We start from the raw sequence: 15,810 nt of genomic DNA on the forward strand, positions 1-15,810 counted from the left end.
TACTTTATATAACACGTTATTACAGTAATTTTCAGGTGGGCCTGGGAGTTTTAGAGTAATATTAGCATGTTACCATTTATAGATTAAAAATAAACAAATTAGTGGCCTGACCTCCAATGGAAAAGTGTAGAAATGCAGCAAATATACTAATTAATTTCAGCTGCTTTCTCTGGAGATTAATTTTATTCACCTTTTTTATAACTAAAAATGTTGAACTGTCTCTGAGAAGTAGCTGGGAGTCTGACTTATGAAAGTAAAATTAATATCTTGTGCAATGAAATAGACATTAACTAAACAATGCAATTTATACTGATTATTTTCTTACAATCATATATATCTTATATTTCAATTTTATTTTCTTCTTAGGAACCTGTATGTTTTCCACAAGCCACATACATATGCTTATAATTATCAGAAGACATGTTTTATGGTAAATGACTGTATTGTGCTTTTTTTTTGTCTAAGTCTTACATAATTAGGTAACACATATATCCTAAAGGATATTGGTGGATCATATAGAACTGCTATTACTGAAAAATAATAATGCATTAGGATTAATGTAGTCAATACAAATGTGTGTTTGCAAGCAAATATTCTGCATTATATCTATCTATCTATCTATCTATCTATCTGTCTATCTATCTATCTATCTTTAAGGCAAGGAAAAAATGCTGAGGAATGCCACTGCACAATAACAGAAAAATGGCTTATGTAAAGAAAATTGATAGTGAATCAGATCTCTGCCCACTCTTTATTTTGATTTAAAACTACCTTTTAACGATTTGATGTCTGAATTGAGTTTAATGATGATTCATCTACAGAATCTGCCCTTCAATTCTCCTTCATCTTCACCTGTCACCTAAAACCCAAATTGTGAGTCTGTTTAGCATAACCGTCCATTTTCTCTTTAAATGCTAAGTCATTTTGCTGTTTACAGCATCCTGGTGCAGGGATTTAGAAATACTCCTTAGTTACATTAAAATAATGGAATTTCTTTAAACCTGTCATGCATATTATCAGAAGGTTATTCAACGTGCTTGAATATCCTGTTCCAGCTCTTATATTATAGTGTATCTGAAGTGTAATTGTAGAGCACTGAAATGTAAACTCCAGGCATGAACTTCATGTAAAATCCTGTACTGAGAAGGTTAACAACATGGATTATGCTTCATAATTGTAGTACACTTGCAATTTCCCACCTCTCTGTAATCACATCACAAGAAATTTTCCTAATGACTGCGTGATATACTTTCCTAAGCCATAATCAGCATTAAGACTATGTGAGGCTGTGTGCTCTTGAGCCAAACAAAACCTAACCCTTTGCTGTAAAATCGTTCTAATTTCTTACATTGAAAGAGATGAGATGTTTACAGTATGGGGTAAATTCTGTATTATGCTTATAAAAGAACTTTTTAATATTACGGTAAGAAGATAAAAATACCAAAAAAATGGCTTTATATGACTCTGGAATATCCAGGAAGACATGTACTGTAACAGTTCTGAAGAAAGAAGCTCATTCACCATTAGATTTTGAAGAATTTCTAGGAACAGTAGAATCATTCTATGGTTTCTAATATTGGCATAGGAATTATGTATTAAAGTTGAGAGTCAAAGATGTTGTCCCCATAGAGTTTTGTAGGAGAAGAACCCCTTTATGAGGGAGGATCACTCATATCTACCAATTAAAAGGTACTTATTTCTTTCAAGCTTTCTTTAATTAATTTGAATCAGAAAGTTGCAGCATGAAACAAAATTTTTGGTCTTCTGTTGCTTGTACCTACACTGAGGTACATATGATGACTATAATATAAAAGTAGATATATTCTCATGCCAAAAAGCATTCTGTTTCCTTTTAGCTTTTAACTGAACATTATTATACATGCAGCATGAGGCTCTGGGCTTAAATGACATGTCTGAAATTTGGAAGAAGTAGTGACAATTAATTGCTTGCTTCCCAGATCATAACTAAGGTCACCATATCAGAAGTCTTAGTCCTATTTTGTATAAGGCCAGTCAGATAACATTCAATGGAAATGAAGGATGAACAAATGTCCATTTTTCTATACAGTCTACTGATGACGAAGTCTTCTATTATTTACTTGTGGACAGTCTGATGCCCATTGAAATCCTGGTTAGCTTTTCTGCATTAGTACACTGGTATGTTACTGAAGGTAAGGCCAACACAAAAAATGTTAATGTTGTGTTTTCCCATTCTTGAATGTTTGTGCTGTCGTGTTTGTCTGTTATGGACTTGGGCACAATTTGAGAGTTTAGCAAGAGTTTGAAATAGTCAAATTGATTTTAAGAAATACACTGATATTCAAGCAATACTTCGTCATTATTTCATATTGATGATGAACATTTTCATGAAAGGATCTCTCCCTTTACTGTTTATTATGATTTGCTGGAAGCTTTTCATTTGTATATTCCTGGAATGGATTTCCTTGTGTTTCTTGGAGTTTCTTTTCTACAGATTCCATTCTTGCAAGCTAACTTATGCCTTAGCTGATCATAATGCAGCAAAAACAGCAATATAACCAAAGTATATTTCTGAAATTATTTTTAAACTGGTTCACAATAAGCTCTCCAGTACATTTAAAGTTGGCTTTTTCAAGATCTAGCAACTTGAATGATTTAAATAGAAATCTCTTGTATTTAATGAAAAACATAGAATGGAATTCAAGAAAGCTAAGACTTTATGGTAATTGGCTTAGATTAATCAGATATTTAAACATTGGACATGGATGTAATTTTAGTGCATCTGGAGTAGAGTAGAGAGAACCAAAAGAAAGTTTAAAAAACCAAACTGACCATTCTGTGTAGATAGTTAAACTATAAGATATAAATATAAATAAACATAAATAAATACGAGTTTTTTATGGCTGTTTGCTTCCTTTGCATGTGGACAGAAAGGGTTTCTATGGAGTTTTACAGCAGCCTTAAGTGCCTTGGAAGATGTCTGATGTATACATCTTAGTAATACATTCTTTTAACCATTATTTCCTAGCAAATTGTACAAGTAAGCCAAGTTTTGTACCACCAGTGCATTTTAAATGACTGGATTTTTCTGTGTTAGTGAAGGCCACAGGAAGACTTTAATAAGTGTCAAGTAGCTACAGATTCTGCATAGGTGTGTCTGAATGTTATTGTTATTCACCCTCCCCATATTGTGTGGGGTGTATTTTCTTGGGTTTTTTTCTTAATCTAGGTACTAAACAAGAATGTTCAATGGGTGTGCTGAGGGTTGAACGTTTCTCTTGGAAATCTGTGACTCCTGGGGAACTTGTGTTAAAGATGCGTACGTCTGCAACCAAAGCTACTGTGATAAATCTTCCTGTTGGGTATGTATGAGGCTTCATTTCTGTCCTGACTCTTTAGCTAAGGCTTAAAATGATTGCTTACTTTACACAGTAACACAGTAAGAGTTTATTTCCTAAAACAAAAGTTTTTGGAGTATCAGACTAGTTGATAGGTAGGATTTGGTAAAACTGCCAAATTGCTGTGAATTTGCCAAAACTTTTATAAAGATTTTGAGTTCTTTACTCGTACTTAAGAGGATTTAACTAGAAAAATCACAGATTTGCTAAAAAAAAAAAAAAAAAAATTAAATTCTTACAAATTCCTACTTAGAAGTGTTTCTAACTAGAATGATTCGAAATGTTCCCTGGAGTAGCAAGAAAGATGTAAGAATTAGCATTTTAGTGGAACTGTAAAAGCATGATGATACCCTAGGAGGTTTCAATGCTTTTTCTGAAACAGGATTTATGAAACATGACAGGATAAATTCTAACATTATCCACGAAGTCTTGCATATCTTACTTCCCATTCACATACTGCTCAATATGATTTTTTTCTCTTTGCATGTAAAACTAAATATACAGTGTGGGGCATTGGCTGACAGAAATAGGTAAAAAGCAAGAGCACTTGATATGTTATTTTCTGAAAATCCTTCTAGGGAAACCAGGAAAACAAAATCTTCATGTCTTGTCATCAGCATAACATTCCTGACTAATTTACTGAGGCCTTCTACTTTTCCAAAAAGAGAAAATCACCAGTTTCATCTCAAAGAGATGAAACAAAATGTATTTTTAAAAGATTAAGTAAGATGTCAAATAAATAGGCATAGAAAGAAAATACCACAACACTAGCATGCTGAAATTAAATCAAAGATCTTTAATAGTGCTCTTTACTTGTTTTGATTCAGACTAAAACTGGAATAGTTATATTTATAGACTGCATTCACATCTAGTTCTGCATTCACATGTATTTTCTTAGTGTAGCTTCTAAAAGTTGTCTCTCTGTACTGTAGGGAGGCCAAAAATGTGTATCTTTTTGCACCTGTGAATTTCAAAGCTAAGATATACCATCATCTCAAATTTATAAGCTTCCCACCTTTGATTCTCTCTACTCCAGTCAGAGACAGGAGGCTTTCAGTCAGATTTAATTTACAAAAGGTATGGGAGACAAATGGGCTTGTTGACCACTTCCCCATTTTATTCCAAAAGAGAAATCTCTTGGTAAGCATGGAAGGCATTCTCTTCCCACTGTTTGTTAGTGGCTAAGGGGCATTTAAATTTCAGTTGAAAGAAGATGGAATTAAAAAATGCCAGTGTGTGTGTGGGGCCTTAACTCTCCTTTCTTACTCTCTCTGCTGAATCTCTGGTTAACACTTTGAAGCTGTGGCCTGGATAAGCTTCTCCAGCTAAATGCAATTCTGACAATGATACTACCAAATGTATGGAAAGAAAACTTAAGAATTTCTGGAATTAAAAAAAAAAGTTGGTTGGTTTGTTTTCTTCCTTATAGGCGACACATACTGCTCTTCACAGTAAATTGTCCCATAGGGCACCACATTCATCTGTGTACCATGGTGCCATGTGTCTTTGGAGAAGAGGATACTGTGATGCCAGCTCTTCAGAAGGTATGCATAATGACTAAGCAAACATTGTTATAACAGTTTTTTAAAATATTAATTAAAGTGAAGTAGTATCCGATTTCCATTTAGAGTTATTATACTCAATGGTATAGTATTAATTTTAGTATGAAATTGATAAGGGCATTAAAGATACATGTTTTACAGCACAACAGGTACTGGGTGCATATTGCAAAAGTTATCTTACATAAATACATAAGTTAGCACTGGGTAGTATTGTGGTTTACATAGAAGAGCAGCATAAAATATCAAAAATACTCTTGTTGAAATACATAAGTCAGAGTAGCACATAACTCACTTTTTGAAGCATGTCATAAAATACATGTATAAATATTAATTAATATTAAAAAATACCTGCCTATTAAATAAACTCTCACATCAGTAAAGTATGTTTTGTCCCACGAGATCGAATATTACTCACCAGGTCCCAGAGTAGCTTTTATATCTAAAATGAGCAATTTAATCAAACAACTTTTCATAGCTGAGATAAGAGGCCCAGAGGAGAAATTACTACAGCTTTTGTTCTTCATTGTCCATAATCCAGAGAGATAGCACTCTCATCCATATTTTCAAGGTTTCGTTAGCAAGCAGTAGGCTCAAATATTTGTTGAGGTCTCTGAGGGGAGGAAATATAGTTTCTAGAGAAAATTCGTGCAAAAATGTTTTAAAAGGTGAGTGTAACAGCAAATTTACATAGCAGTGTAGATTCTAGGTCCTAATAACAGAGCACTAGAACAGCTTGTGCAAATTTATCACAATTTATTGTAGTAAAGAAGTTTAAATATAAGAAATTGGGGCATTAAAAATATCTTGTGACTGTACTATCCGCTTGCCTTCAATTTTTGGATGAAAAGCTATTTATCATCAAGAAAATAAAGCAGAATTTTATCCTTGGGTCTTCTTCGCACTTCTTTTTGAAGACAGAAATTTCTCTGCAGGCTTTCATTTTCAGGAAAGTGTCCATATTCTTGCACAGAAATCCTGATGAAGATTAATGATGCTTTAGGCAGCATGTACTTGATCATTGTTTTCAGCAGGATACAAATACTAATTTGTCCTTTTATAACAGAAGATGCTGAGCCCTACAGCTGACAGTCTTATTATCACTGCAGTACAAAGTCTCTATATGGATCTTACTTTTGATTAAATTTCTTCGGACTAATAATACGGGAATAAATTTCCTAGGACTAATAATATGGGAATAAATAATGAATAGATATGGTGCCTGTTATTTATTTCACTAGCTAAAATCAGTGAGAAATTTATATGCTTTTGAATATCAGAGATGTAATTGATTTTACAGTTTATAATAACAACTGCATGAATTCAGGAAATTTTTTTACTTCATCACAGAAAGAAGGCTTGTATTCTGTCATAGTCCAGAAAGAAAACAAAATCTTAAAGCAATCTTTCTAACGATGGTTGGTTTATTGTCTCCCCCCAGGAGAGCTCTCGATTTATGGAACAGGCTACAGCTATTCTGAAAGCTGTTGGAAATGTGATAAATAATTTCAGCAGTAAGGATGAACTTCCTAAAGCCTTGAAGGAATTGGAAGTAGCTCATTGTCCTCCTGGCCTCCATGGTACTAAAATGTCTGAAGAAAATGTCAAGGTGAACAAACAATTTTAATGAATGCCTATCTAAAAGCTACAGAAGCTGGACAACTGCTTAACATTCTCATTACTCTGTTCAAAACAATGCCTGTGCATTTAATAAGGACCACCTGCATGCTCTGAATGTGGCCTTTGTTATAAAGTGTAAGCCCAAATGGCATAACTTGCAACTGTATGATAATTACCTTCTTTTAATAAGAAAAATTTCAATGTGCACAGAGTAGCACATTCTAAATTGAGTCTATTCTTATCAATCTAGTTTAGCATACTTTGGGGAAGAAAGCATGAGCTGTTTTTATATTACAACTTCCTTTTGAATTTAAAACATACTACCTGAAATGCAGAAAAGTCTAATGGCTCCTTTCTGTGCCTAATGTTGATGGAACAGGAAAACATTATTACAGCTTATATTTATGAAGGCAGTAATGAGTTCTTCCATTCACAGTATTTTTAGTTGGTTTTCTTTGTTTCTTGAAACTGCAGCATTCTTACTTAACTTTTCTGCTCTGTATGTATGATAAATTAAAGGTACATGATGAAAACATTACACTTTTCTGTAGATCTCTATGCTATATCTTTCTAATATTGTAAAAAGATGGGAACAAAAAATTTTTTATAGAAACACTAATTTTTTATGTGTATGCAAATGTTGATAATATTGCTATAATTTGATTTTTCTACAGTCAGTAGCTTATATATTCCAGATTCATTTATTTTCATCAAAGTACTAGAAAGCTCACACAGTTTAGGCTGTATAGTTTAGAAGACTGAATAGAAGAAAGGGTTTAATATTTTTATAATCACTGCTATTAAAAATTAGAACACCTAAGGTAGCAGTTTTAAAGATGGGCTTGACACCAGGCTCAAATTCAGCAAAATAAAAAAATTAAAAGAGAATGATTACAGGTGCATCACTCATAAAAGAGGTAATTTTCATGCCAAGTCCACCAGGGAAAAAAAAATTGGTTTGAACTCAGGAATGGAATATACAAATTTTAAATGCATATGCTCATATGAAATATGTGCAAAACTTAGAGACCTTAAGAAAAATTCAGGAGTCATAAACACAGATATCTCTTCATCTCTCCCCCTCTAAGAAAACCAATGTTTAGCTGAAAAAGAATAAAAAGACAGAAATTGGATAAATGAAAGGCACTGAGCTGACAGTGATTCAAGAATGAAAATATGGAAATTATCTGTCTTTAATACAAACAGAGAAAATATATTCTGAGTGCAAGAAAGCATCTACTATATTCTTTCTTCCCTAGTCTTACAAATTTAAAAATAAAGGATGTGTTTATTAGTATTAAAATACACAAATTGTTTCCAGAAAGCAGAAAAGTATGAAACTAAGGACAATGAAAGAGAAAAATCATGTCTTTTCCAGTAAGTTGTTACTATGTTCTTCAAGTCAGATTATGAAACAAATTCTGAAAAACACTCTAAAATTCCCATCTACTAGGAGTGGGGGAGGAAGAGACTGGATTTCTGATCTTTAAAGAGCATCAATATGTCAAAGAAAAGAAATAGTGCCAAATCTTCCCATGATGTGGCACCTCCTAATCTAGAAAGCATTCCCATTCGGTTATCAGTCTGTTCTCCAACCTTGGGTTTAGAAGTCCCATTGTCATGATAGCAATTATAATATGTTCTTCTGTCTTCTGGTATGAGGCCATCAACCCCCTATGCATAAACTAGTAGGATGTTTTTGGGTGATAAACACACTGTAGAATAAGTAATATTTTCTTATTTTTATAAGCCAGACATGAAACAGGTTTTCTCTTGATTGTTGTCTTGAAGCATTGTAGTCCTGCAGTTGGGATTAATTTTCAGATACAGTATTTGTTAGAGGAAGTTAAATACTTCATTTATACATCATAAGAGAAGAGGGGAACAGTTTTTGAAACAATAATGAGAAGCAGTATAAATCAGTCTTTAGAAATGAATCATTCTTTTAATGCTTTTCCTCTTTCTGATTTTAGGTTTTCAATAATGCATTTTGGTATTTGATCAAATCTGTATTAGACAAGAAGGATCTTTGCAGATATAAATTTGCCTTCAGATCCTTCACTTTGGATTTTAAAGACACTGATATTTCTGGGGACGACACTGTGTTTTCAGGTAACGTATTGATATTGCTAATCACTTCAAACATATCTGCCCACCCTTATTTTCAGAGAAGTCAGCTCTTCTCTGTTCTTGTTTGTTCTTGCTTAAGTAGGCACAGTTAATTTTTAAGCCTAGGACTTTTACTGCTGACAGCACATCTGAGGCTCATCTCAGAATAGAAATGATCCTTTTCCTTGTTCTGGAAAGTATGTTTACCTTTTGTTAATTTATAAGACTGCCCTTTGTCTTCCTTGAGTTGCATTCGTCAGTATTGACAAACATTAACAAACATCTCCATTTTTTTACCTGATGTACTGCAGCTCCTCACTTTTGTTCATATTATCAGCTGAAAAGACCTTAAATGCATATATTGTTCACAAAATGAGAGTGAATGAAGACTCAAGTTAATACCTTCATTGAAAGTTCAACTATTTCTTAGTGATGGGTTGAGAGGTTTTTGTTTGGTTGCAGTGGGGAGGGGTATTTTAATTTTTTTTGTCCTGCTCGCTTGGTTGGTTGCTTGTTTCTTAAGTTCGCTGTTTGTGAAATTATTGTATTGCCTGGCTAATGTAGCGTGGAACCAGCTACAGCACCATCTGCCTCTTCTCCAGCCTGTTGTTAGGGTGTCCTGTGTACCTGAACATAATCTGAGAGGAGCCATTGGAAAGCCAACATATTTATGAAAAGCAGGGATAATTCTCTTCCCTCTGTTTCTTTGCTTCATTTTTTATGCAGGCTGGAGGCATACGTGGTTACAATTAAGTTTGCCTGGCAACCAAATATATGGCTCTTCTCCTTTTTAGGACTTATTTTTCAGTCTCTGTAACTTTTTAATCTATTAATATTAGCATTTAATTTATTAACAAAAGCCTTATGTATATGGTTTCACATCACAACAGAAAAATCATTTATCTGATTGGTGGGAAGAGATATGATCACCATTTGAAGGCTTTTTATGGGGACTTAGCTTTTCCTCTGTCTATTGTGAACTTACAGAATATAAAGTCTTTCTACTTGGTCAAACAAAATGGTACCAACTTCCTTTTGATTAGTCAGTTTATTATGGAAAATTAGTATAAAAAACTAAATTAAAATTTATACAAATATCTTTACTGACTACTGACACAATGTTGTAATACTTCTCTCCTTTAAAGAGAGCACTTATAAGTATGAATGCTTGTCTCTCTTTACTGGGAACTTTCCTCTGAATCTCCTCTCTTCTGAAGGTTATTCTCCTGTGAGACATCAGGTATTTTTCAGAGAATTGCATCCCATGACAAGAGTATATTACAAGGGTCAGCATATTGACATTTATCACACCACTTGAAGTAAACAACACCTGTCACATTTTTAAAGATAACTGTGCTACTGATTTCTGTATTCAAAAAAAAAACCTTAAACACTTGTCAGCAATAGAAGACATTTTTAAAATAGATTTGAATAATTAGCACAGTTGACAGGTTGTAGCAAAGATCTCATATAAATTACTAAAGTATGAGATCCACTGTGACAGAATATTTTTTAGGAGTTGGGCAGTGAATCAAAAAAGTGGGATAAATATATGGAGAAAGTTCTGTTTCAGTTTTGTTTCCTCCAGTGTCCAAGATATCCTTTAAAATTATTTTCTTTTCTAGAATTAAATTGCAAGAGATCCCTTTGGGACCAGAAAGGTAATTGTTTCCCTTTGGGTTTATTGACACTGGACATTTTTTGACCTTTCTTAACTTTTTGCCCTGCTTAATAAATGTTGCTTTGGAGTAAATGCATGCTTTTGTCCAGGCTCCATCCAGAACCCTAAAGAAATAAAGCATAAACCAAGTGAAATGTCAAGGAAAGACAGGTAGATAGCAGGAAAAACCAGTTGAAAACTGCACTGTAGAAAGGCCTAGAAGGATTGGCATCAGCTTATTGCCCTGGCCCACGTTAGTACTGCTGCATTGTCAGGTTAGTTGCTCAAGTCTTGTCACAACTTGAGGTAGTTACTCTTTGAAACCTAATACACACCAGTGTAAACTACCATAACAGATGACTGAAATATTTTTGTCATCTGTGTCTGCAAATATATCAGGTTAAATGTGAGCTTTTTTTGAAAGATCACCTCCATTTTATGTTGGCATATTCATTTTCCACTGTGTGCTGTATTAATCTCAGGGTTTACCAAGGGCAAGGATATTATGATTCACAGCAGTTAGTGGTCATGCCTGGTAAGGTTTCTGAGAAGCCACCCTGAAAATAGTCTAGTCATATTTATTTGTCTGCCAAGTATCCATCCCCATGGAGCAAATAGCAGAAGAGCCACAAGAAGCAAGTGGAAGATCATGCCATGTGAACGTACGAAAAAAAGATGGAAGTGTCTGAAGCTGAGTGCTTCACCATGGCATGGCTCTTCCTGTTGTATTCTGGAAAGAGAGTGAATAAAGGGGCCCTGCAGAACTTTGGGCAGTCATGAGGTGCTGAATTTACAGAGGTATGTGATGCTTCCTGGGAAAGGAAGCGCATATCAGGGTGATGTTACACAAGAGACAGTGTTGGCAATTCAATACTGCCTGCCTGCTCTCTGTTGCACATGTTCTTTGTTTACCTTGTCCTGGTTTCATTGGGCCCAGTAGTGAGCCAGTGGTCTGTGGCACTGATTTTCAGGAGTCTCAAACACTTGAGAGTCATTTAGGCACATTTCAAGGGCTACATTTCTTTCTCATGGATAAATTCCAACTTTGAAGTTGGAAGTGAAGTGCTCTGTGCATACCGTTCTCTTAAAACCTTCTGGTCTGAATTTTTATCTAGAAGTCGAGCTGTTCTCTATAAACTTATCTGTGAAACTGTATTTGAGAAGTCCTGCTCCCGCTCAGTTCTTTTTCAGAACAAGCTTCTCTCTCCTCCAGAAGCATAGGTTCAGATGAGTGATTATACAGTTGTGTTGTGTGACTGAAAAGAGAATTTTTAACATTTGTTTCTTCTTGCACTTTGGATTTGAACTTGAGTTCCCCTAAGAGGTGAGGGGAAGTTGGACATTATTTGGTTGAATATGTGAAGTGCCTCTTGAGTACATGCAAAATACTCCTTTTTCAAAAAAATCATTGTTACATTGCCTCCAAGAAAACTGCAGTGATTTTATGGTGAACAAAGTCTTGCTAGGCTGCTTTGAAAACTTCAGTTTTATTATTAGCAGGGTGTTTTCTGATTAACAGCTGAGGCGTGTCAGAGATTTTTGACAAATCTGTGTTCAATCATAATGTCAAATTTGAAACATGCACTAGTTCAATATTGATTGATTTAAAGCATTCTCTAGTTCAATAATGATTGATCCAAAGCATTTCAGAGTACACATTTCTCTGCTTATAAGAAAAAATAGTAAGAAAGGTTAAGTAAAAAAAAACCTTTGAAGAAAATATTGCAAAGAAAAATATTTTTGTTCCTATGACATTGTATAAAAAAATTAGAGCAAAAAAGAAACTCCTTTGGAATATATACTTTAGGAATATATACTCATACTTTTTGGGTTTTGGCCTGATCTGCAGTAATTTGTGACAGTTTCTATAAATGGAATTGATTTCTGTGTGACAGTCCATCCAAATTTTTTATATTTGTGTTTTCAGAAACAGTTTAACATTTAACTAACTGCGTGTATAGCCATATATTCTTTATCCTCACAAATGAAATGTTTTATTTATAGAGATATAGGTACTTATTTCTAGTTATGGAGGCCACTTGACATTCTCAGTGGATGAAGTTTTCAGCTGATTCATAGGGCAACACCAGACCAATACTTTTTGTGTGTACTTTTCTATATTATTGATTCCTGTTCCATGTTAGGATGTTCTTACTCATTAAGTCAATCTGTGTATGTGTGTGTTCATATATATACAACTTTTACTTTATAATACATTATTTTCCCTTATATGGGGAATGTAGGCTCTGCAGCAGAACTCATTCTTCCGAGCTAAAACATGTGCTGAAAATTGAAGTCTATTTCCCTTCTGTGAAAATAATGATTAGTGGGATCAGAAGTCATCTTGCCACTGTGTTATTTAGTTGTAAAATAGACAAGATTGTAGATCGGACAAATTCATTTTGAAATGTGTTACAGTGATGAATGAATGGGAGAGCCAAAACCTTTCCAGAGGTGCACAGACAGGACTCATCTTAGAACATGTTAAATTCCAGTTCAGTATTAGGAAGCCATTTTTCACCATAAGGCTAATCAAAAATTGGAAAAGAAAATTAAATTATGGTCTCCATGATTATGGAAGTATTAAATAATGGACTGGACATTTACTCAAGAACATGAGCAACCTATTCTAAATTCATCCCACTTTGGATGTGGGATCAGACCAGATGACCTTCAGGGGTCCCCTCCAGTCTGTATTATTTTGTGATTGATTATATGCTTCTCTTTTATAAAAGTGGTTGTGCCATTCATATTGTTGAGTTCTAATCTGGTTTATATTGAAGTGGGCTTGTGTAATCTTTCAGCCCCCAAGTATTAAAGAAGCTTTCTAGCATTTGCAAATGCAATAGTGATAAGAAATGATGGTTTGAGAACACAGCCAGATTTAGCAATATTGAGTAAAAGTGATTAGATTGAAATGTGTGATCTGGCTGATGAAAGCAGTATCTTAAGATAGTTTGTTTGCCTGCAGTGTTGTCTACATTTTTCAAGCAGATTCCTCTTCTCCTTTTTGTTTGTTGGTACTTCCTTTTGCAGCACTTCTTCCTTCCTATCATGCTGTCTTGGTCCCGTTGGTTTCATATGTGTGCAGTTCCAAACTACCCCCAGGCACTGGCCTCTTGGAGTGTTGCTCCCCACACCCTTCCCTAAGTCCTGGTGCTGATGGCTCCCAGGATGCTAACTTTAGGCAAGAATGCCTTCAAAGAGCTCATTGCTAACCTCTCAGAACCTACTAATTATGTTCCACTTCAAAACTCTTTGGTAACAGAAAGTCAGTCAGATAAATGAACTCTCCCTTTATCGTAGATCTTACCCTTATTCCATGGCTCCTTTGCGAAGGCTAAACAAAACGTTTCAAACAACTCTGGTGTTTAAATTATTATTTAATAAAATAATCAGATTGAGAGACAGAAGTACTTAAAATCTTGTGAAGCTCTTTTAAACTGTGTACAGAGTCAGACTTCAGTGTATCAAATCCTCTTGGTTCATGTTTGGAAGAATATTTTGAAATTACAGTAGGAAACATGATTCTAAAATGTGTCCTGCAATAGCTATTCATGAAGAGAAAAATTAAATTATTTGGTGTTTGGAATTAGCAAAATAGCTTACATTTTGACTTTGTGTAATTACACAGTATATTTTCTCTGCTTTTATCATGATAAAAAAAATTCAAGAGTAATATTTTCATCATAAAAATTTTAAGCTTAAAATAACTCTCTTGCTATTTTGTGTTTATTTGGGTTTTTTTTTTCTTTTTAAATTCATTAAAGGCAGCTTTGTTGATGTTGCTCATTCTCCCATTCCTTCAGAGAGCAGTGAGGAGAAATCCCTTAGTAGTTGGGAGAACCAAACTCCTACATCTGAAGAAGCAGCAGCAGCTGTCAAACTTCAAGCCATCTGGAGAGGGACCTATATTAGGAAAATACTGAAAAGCAGAGAACCAGGTGTGTCATTAAAAAATGCCTTTAAAAAATGTTTCATACTTCATCTTATTCAAATCTTCACTCTAAAGAGTTTTTTACTAATTAACATCTAGGTAAAAGTAACTGAAACTAATGAAATAGAACTTAGAGTTCTATTAAGTACACCTAACCACTTAGTTAGAACATATGATACTAAAAGTGTGTGAAAGATACACCCCCCCTAGATTTGCATAGATACTAAACCAGAATTTACATTAATGTAGATTTAGGTCAGAGCTGGGCTAAATGTTAGGGTTTTTTTCTGGAAATGTAAAGGAAATCATAAAAGAACCTAAGCATCATAATGGGTAATCAGTGGAGCACACGCAGTATTGAAGTCTGATGCTGTCCTCCAAAGATACTGTGCTGACACTATCCTTCATTCTTATGCATATAGATAGAGAAATCTTGCATAGCAGTTCAAGACTTGTAGCACATTTCCTATTCAGCAATTCTGTTATCTCAGCTGGAATACTGTGTCCAAGTGCAGTGTCCACAGTACAGGGAGAAAGATAGATAACAGCCGCAAAATTCTGAGTAGAGTTGTAAGGATCAGGATTAAATATATGCCTTGTACTTACAGGTTAGCTTGTAATGTCAGAAAGATCAGATGAAAAAAAGACTTTGCTATAATCTTTAAGTACCCACATGAGAAAAGGAATTTGATAGTAACAGGATCTTTAGGCTGAGATCCAAAGATTGTGACTTGAATTCGTACATACTCAAGTTAGAAAAAATGGCATTTATTTTTAAAAGTTTATTTGTCGGAATAAACCAAGATTTGTGTTGTACTACTGAAAACTTAAAAATCAAACAGTCTAGTCTTCATCTGTATTCCGTGTATAGAATTAGACACCTTGAGATGACAACACATCCTGTTATCTGAGTTACCCAACATGGGTGGGATGAATTACCCATTGGAGCTGTCCAATTCTTTTCCTTTTAGCTACACAGATCGTTTAGGTATATCCCTACCCCTTCCTGGTATCTGCAGATGAAAGTTGCTGGGAGTTAAATAGCCTATTCTCTGAGGCCAGAGATTGCCACATATCACTACAACATGTTACAGTGAAAAAAACTGTAAACTGGAGAAAATATTGATCGCATCATTTTTGCAGTTGTAGGAGTGCTGAAAAGTACAAAGATGATGATGAATGGAATATACTCTGTCAAAGGAGAAAACAGTTTTCAGCTCAGTGAGACTTCTGTAAAACTCCAAATAAATAAGGCAATTTACTTGTGCAAGTGGCATTTTTCAAAAGTATTTGGCAGGTGTAATTTAGAACAATAAAAAAATTGGATGTTATAATTTCTAACTTATTTTATTATCTCTAGATACTAAAGAAAACACTGATGTTGAAGAAACTTTGAAAAACCTATGGACTGTGATTGAGTTAAATTTTGAACAGTGTGCTGTAACGTTGTTAAGGTAATCATGCAATAAACTATTTTATTGCAGGCAATTGTCATAAACTCCTATTTCACAAAATAAACATAGTAAGGGTATTATTAGTGTCAAAATT

The 15,810-nt window shown here is 34.3% G+C and overlaps 1 protein-coding gene across 1 annotated transcript in view; it reads left to right on the plus strand.

The window, feature by feature from the left end:
- Positions 1-15,810, plus strand: part of ADGB (androglobin) — a 108,615-nt gene that overhangs the window by 60,306 nt on the left and 32,499 nt on the right. The window contains exons 15-22 of the mRNA XM_048297624.1: positions 367-430; positions 2,069-2,171; positions 3,209-3,341; positions 4,807-4,921; positions 6,378-6,545; positions 8,530-8,668; positions 14,096-14,269; positions 15,623-15,716. Of these exons, the coding sequence (XP_048153581.1) occupies positions 367-430; positions 2,069-2,171; positions 3,209-3,341; positions 4,807-4,921; positions 6,378-6,545; positions 8,530-8,668; positions 14,096-14,269; positions 15,623-15,716 (990 nt within the window). The remainder of the gene's footprint in view (positions 1-366; positions 431-2,068; positions 2,172-3,208; positions 3,342-4,806; positions 4,922-6,377; positions 6,546-8,529; positions 8,669-14,095; positions 14,270-15,622; positions 15,717-15,810) is intronic.

Source organism: Corvus hawaiiensis, chromosome 3 (assembly GCF_020740725.1).
Source record: "Corvus hawaiiensis isolate bCorHaw1 chromosome 3, bCorHaw1.pri.cur, whole genome shotgun sequence".
NCBI classification, from domain to species: Eukaryota; Metazoa; Chordata; class Aves; order Passeriformes; family Corvidae; genus Corvus; species Corvus hawaiiensis.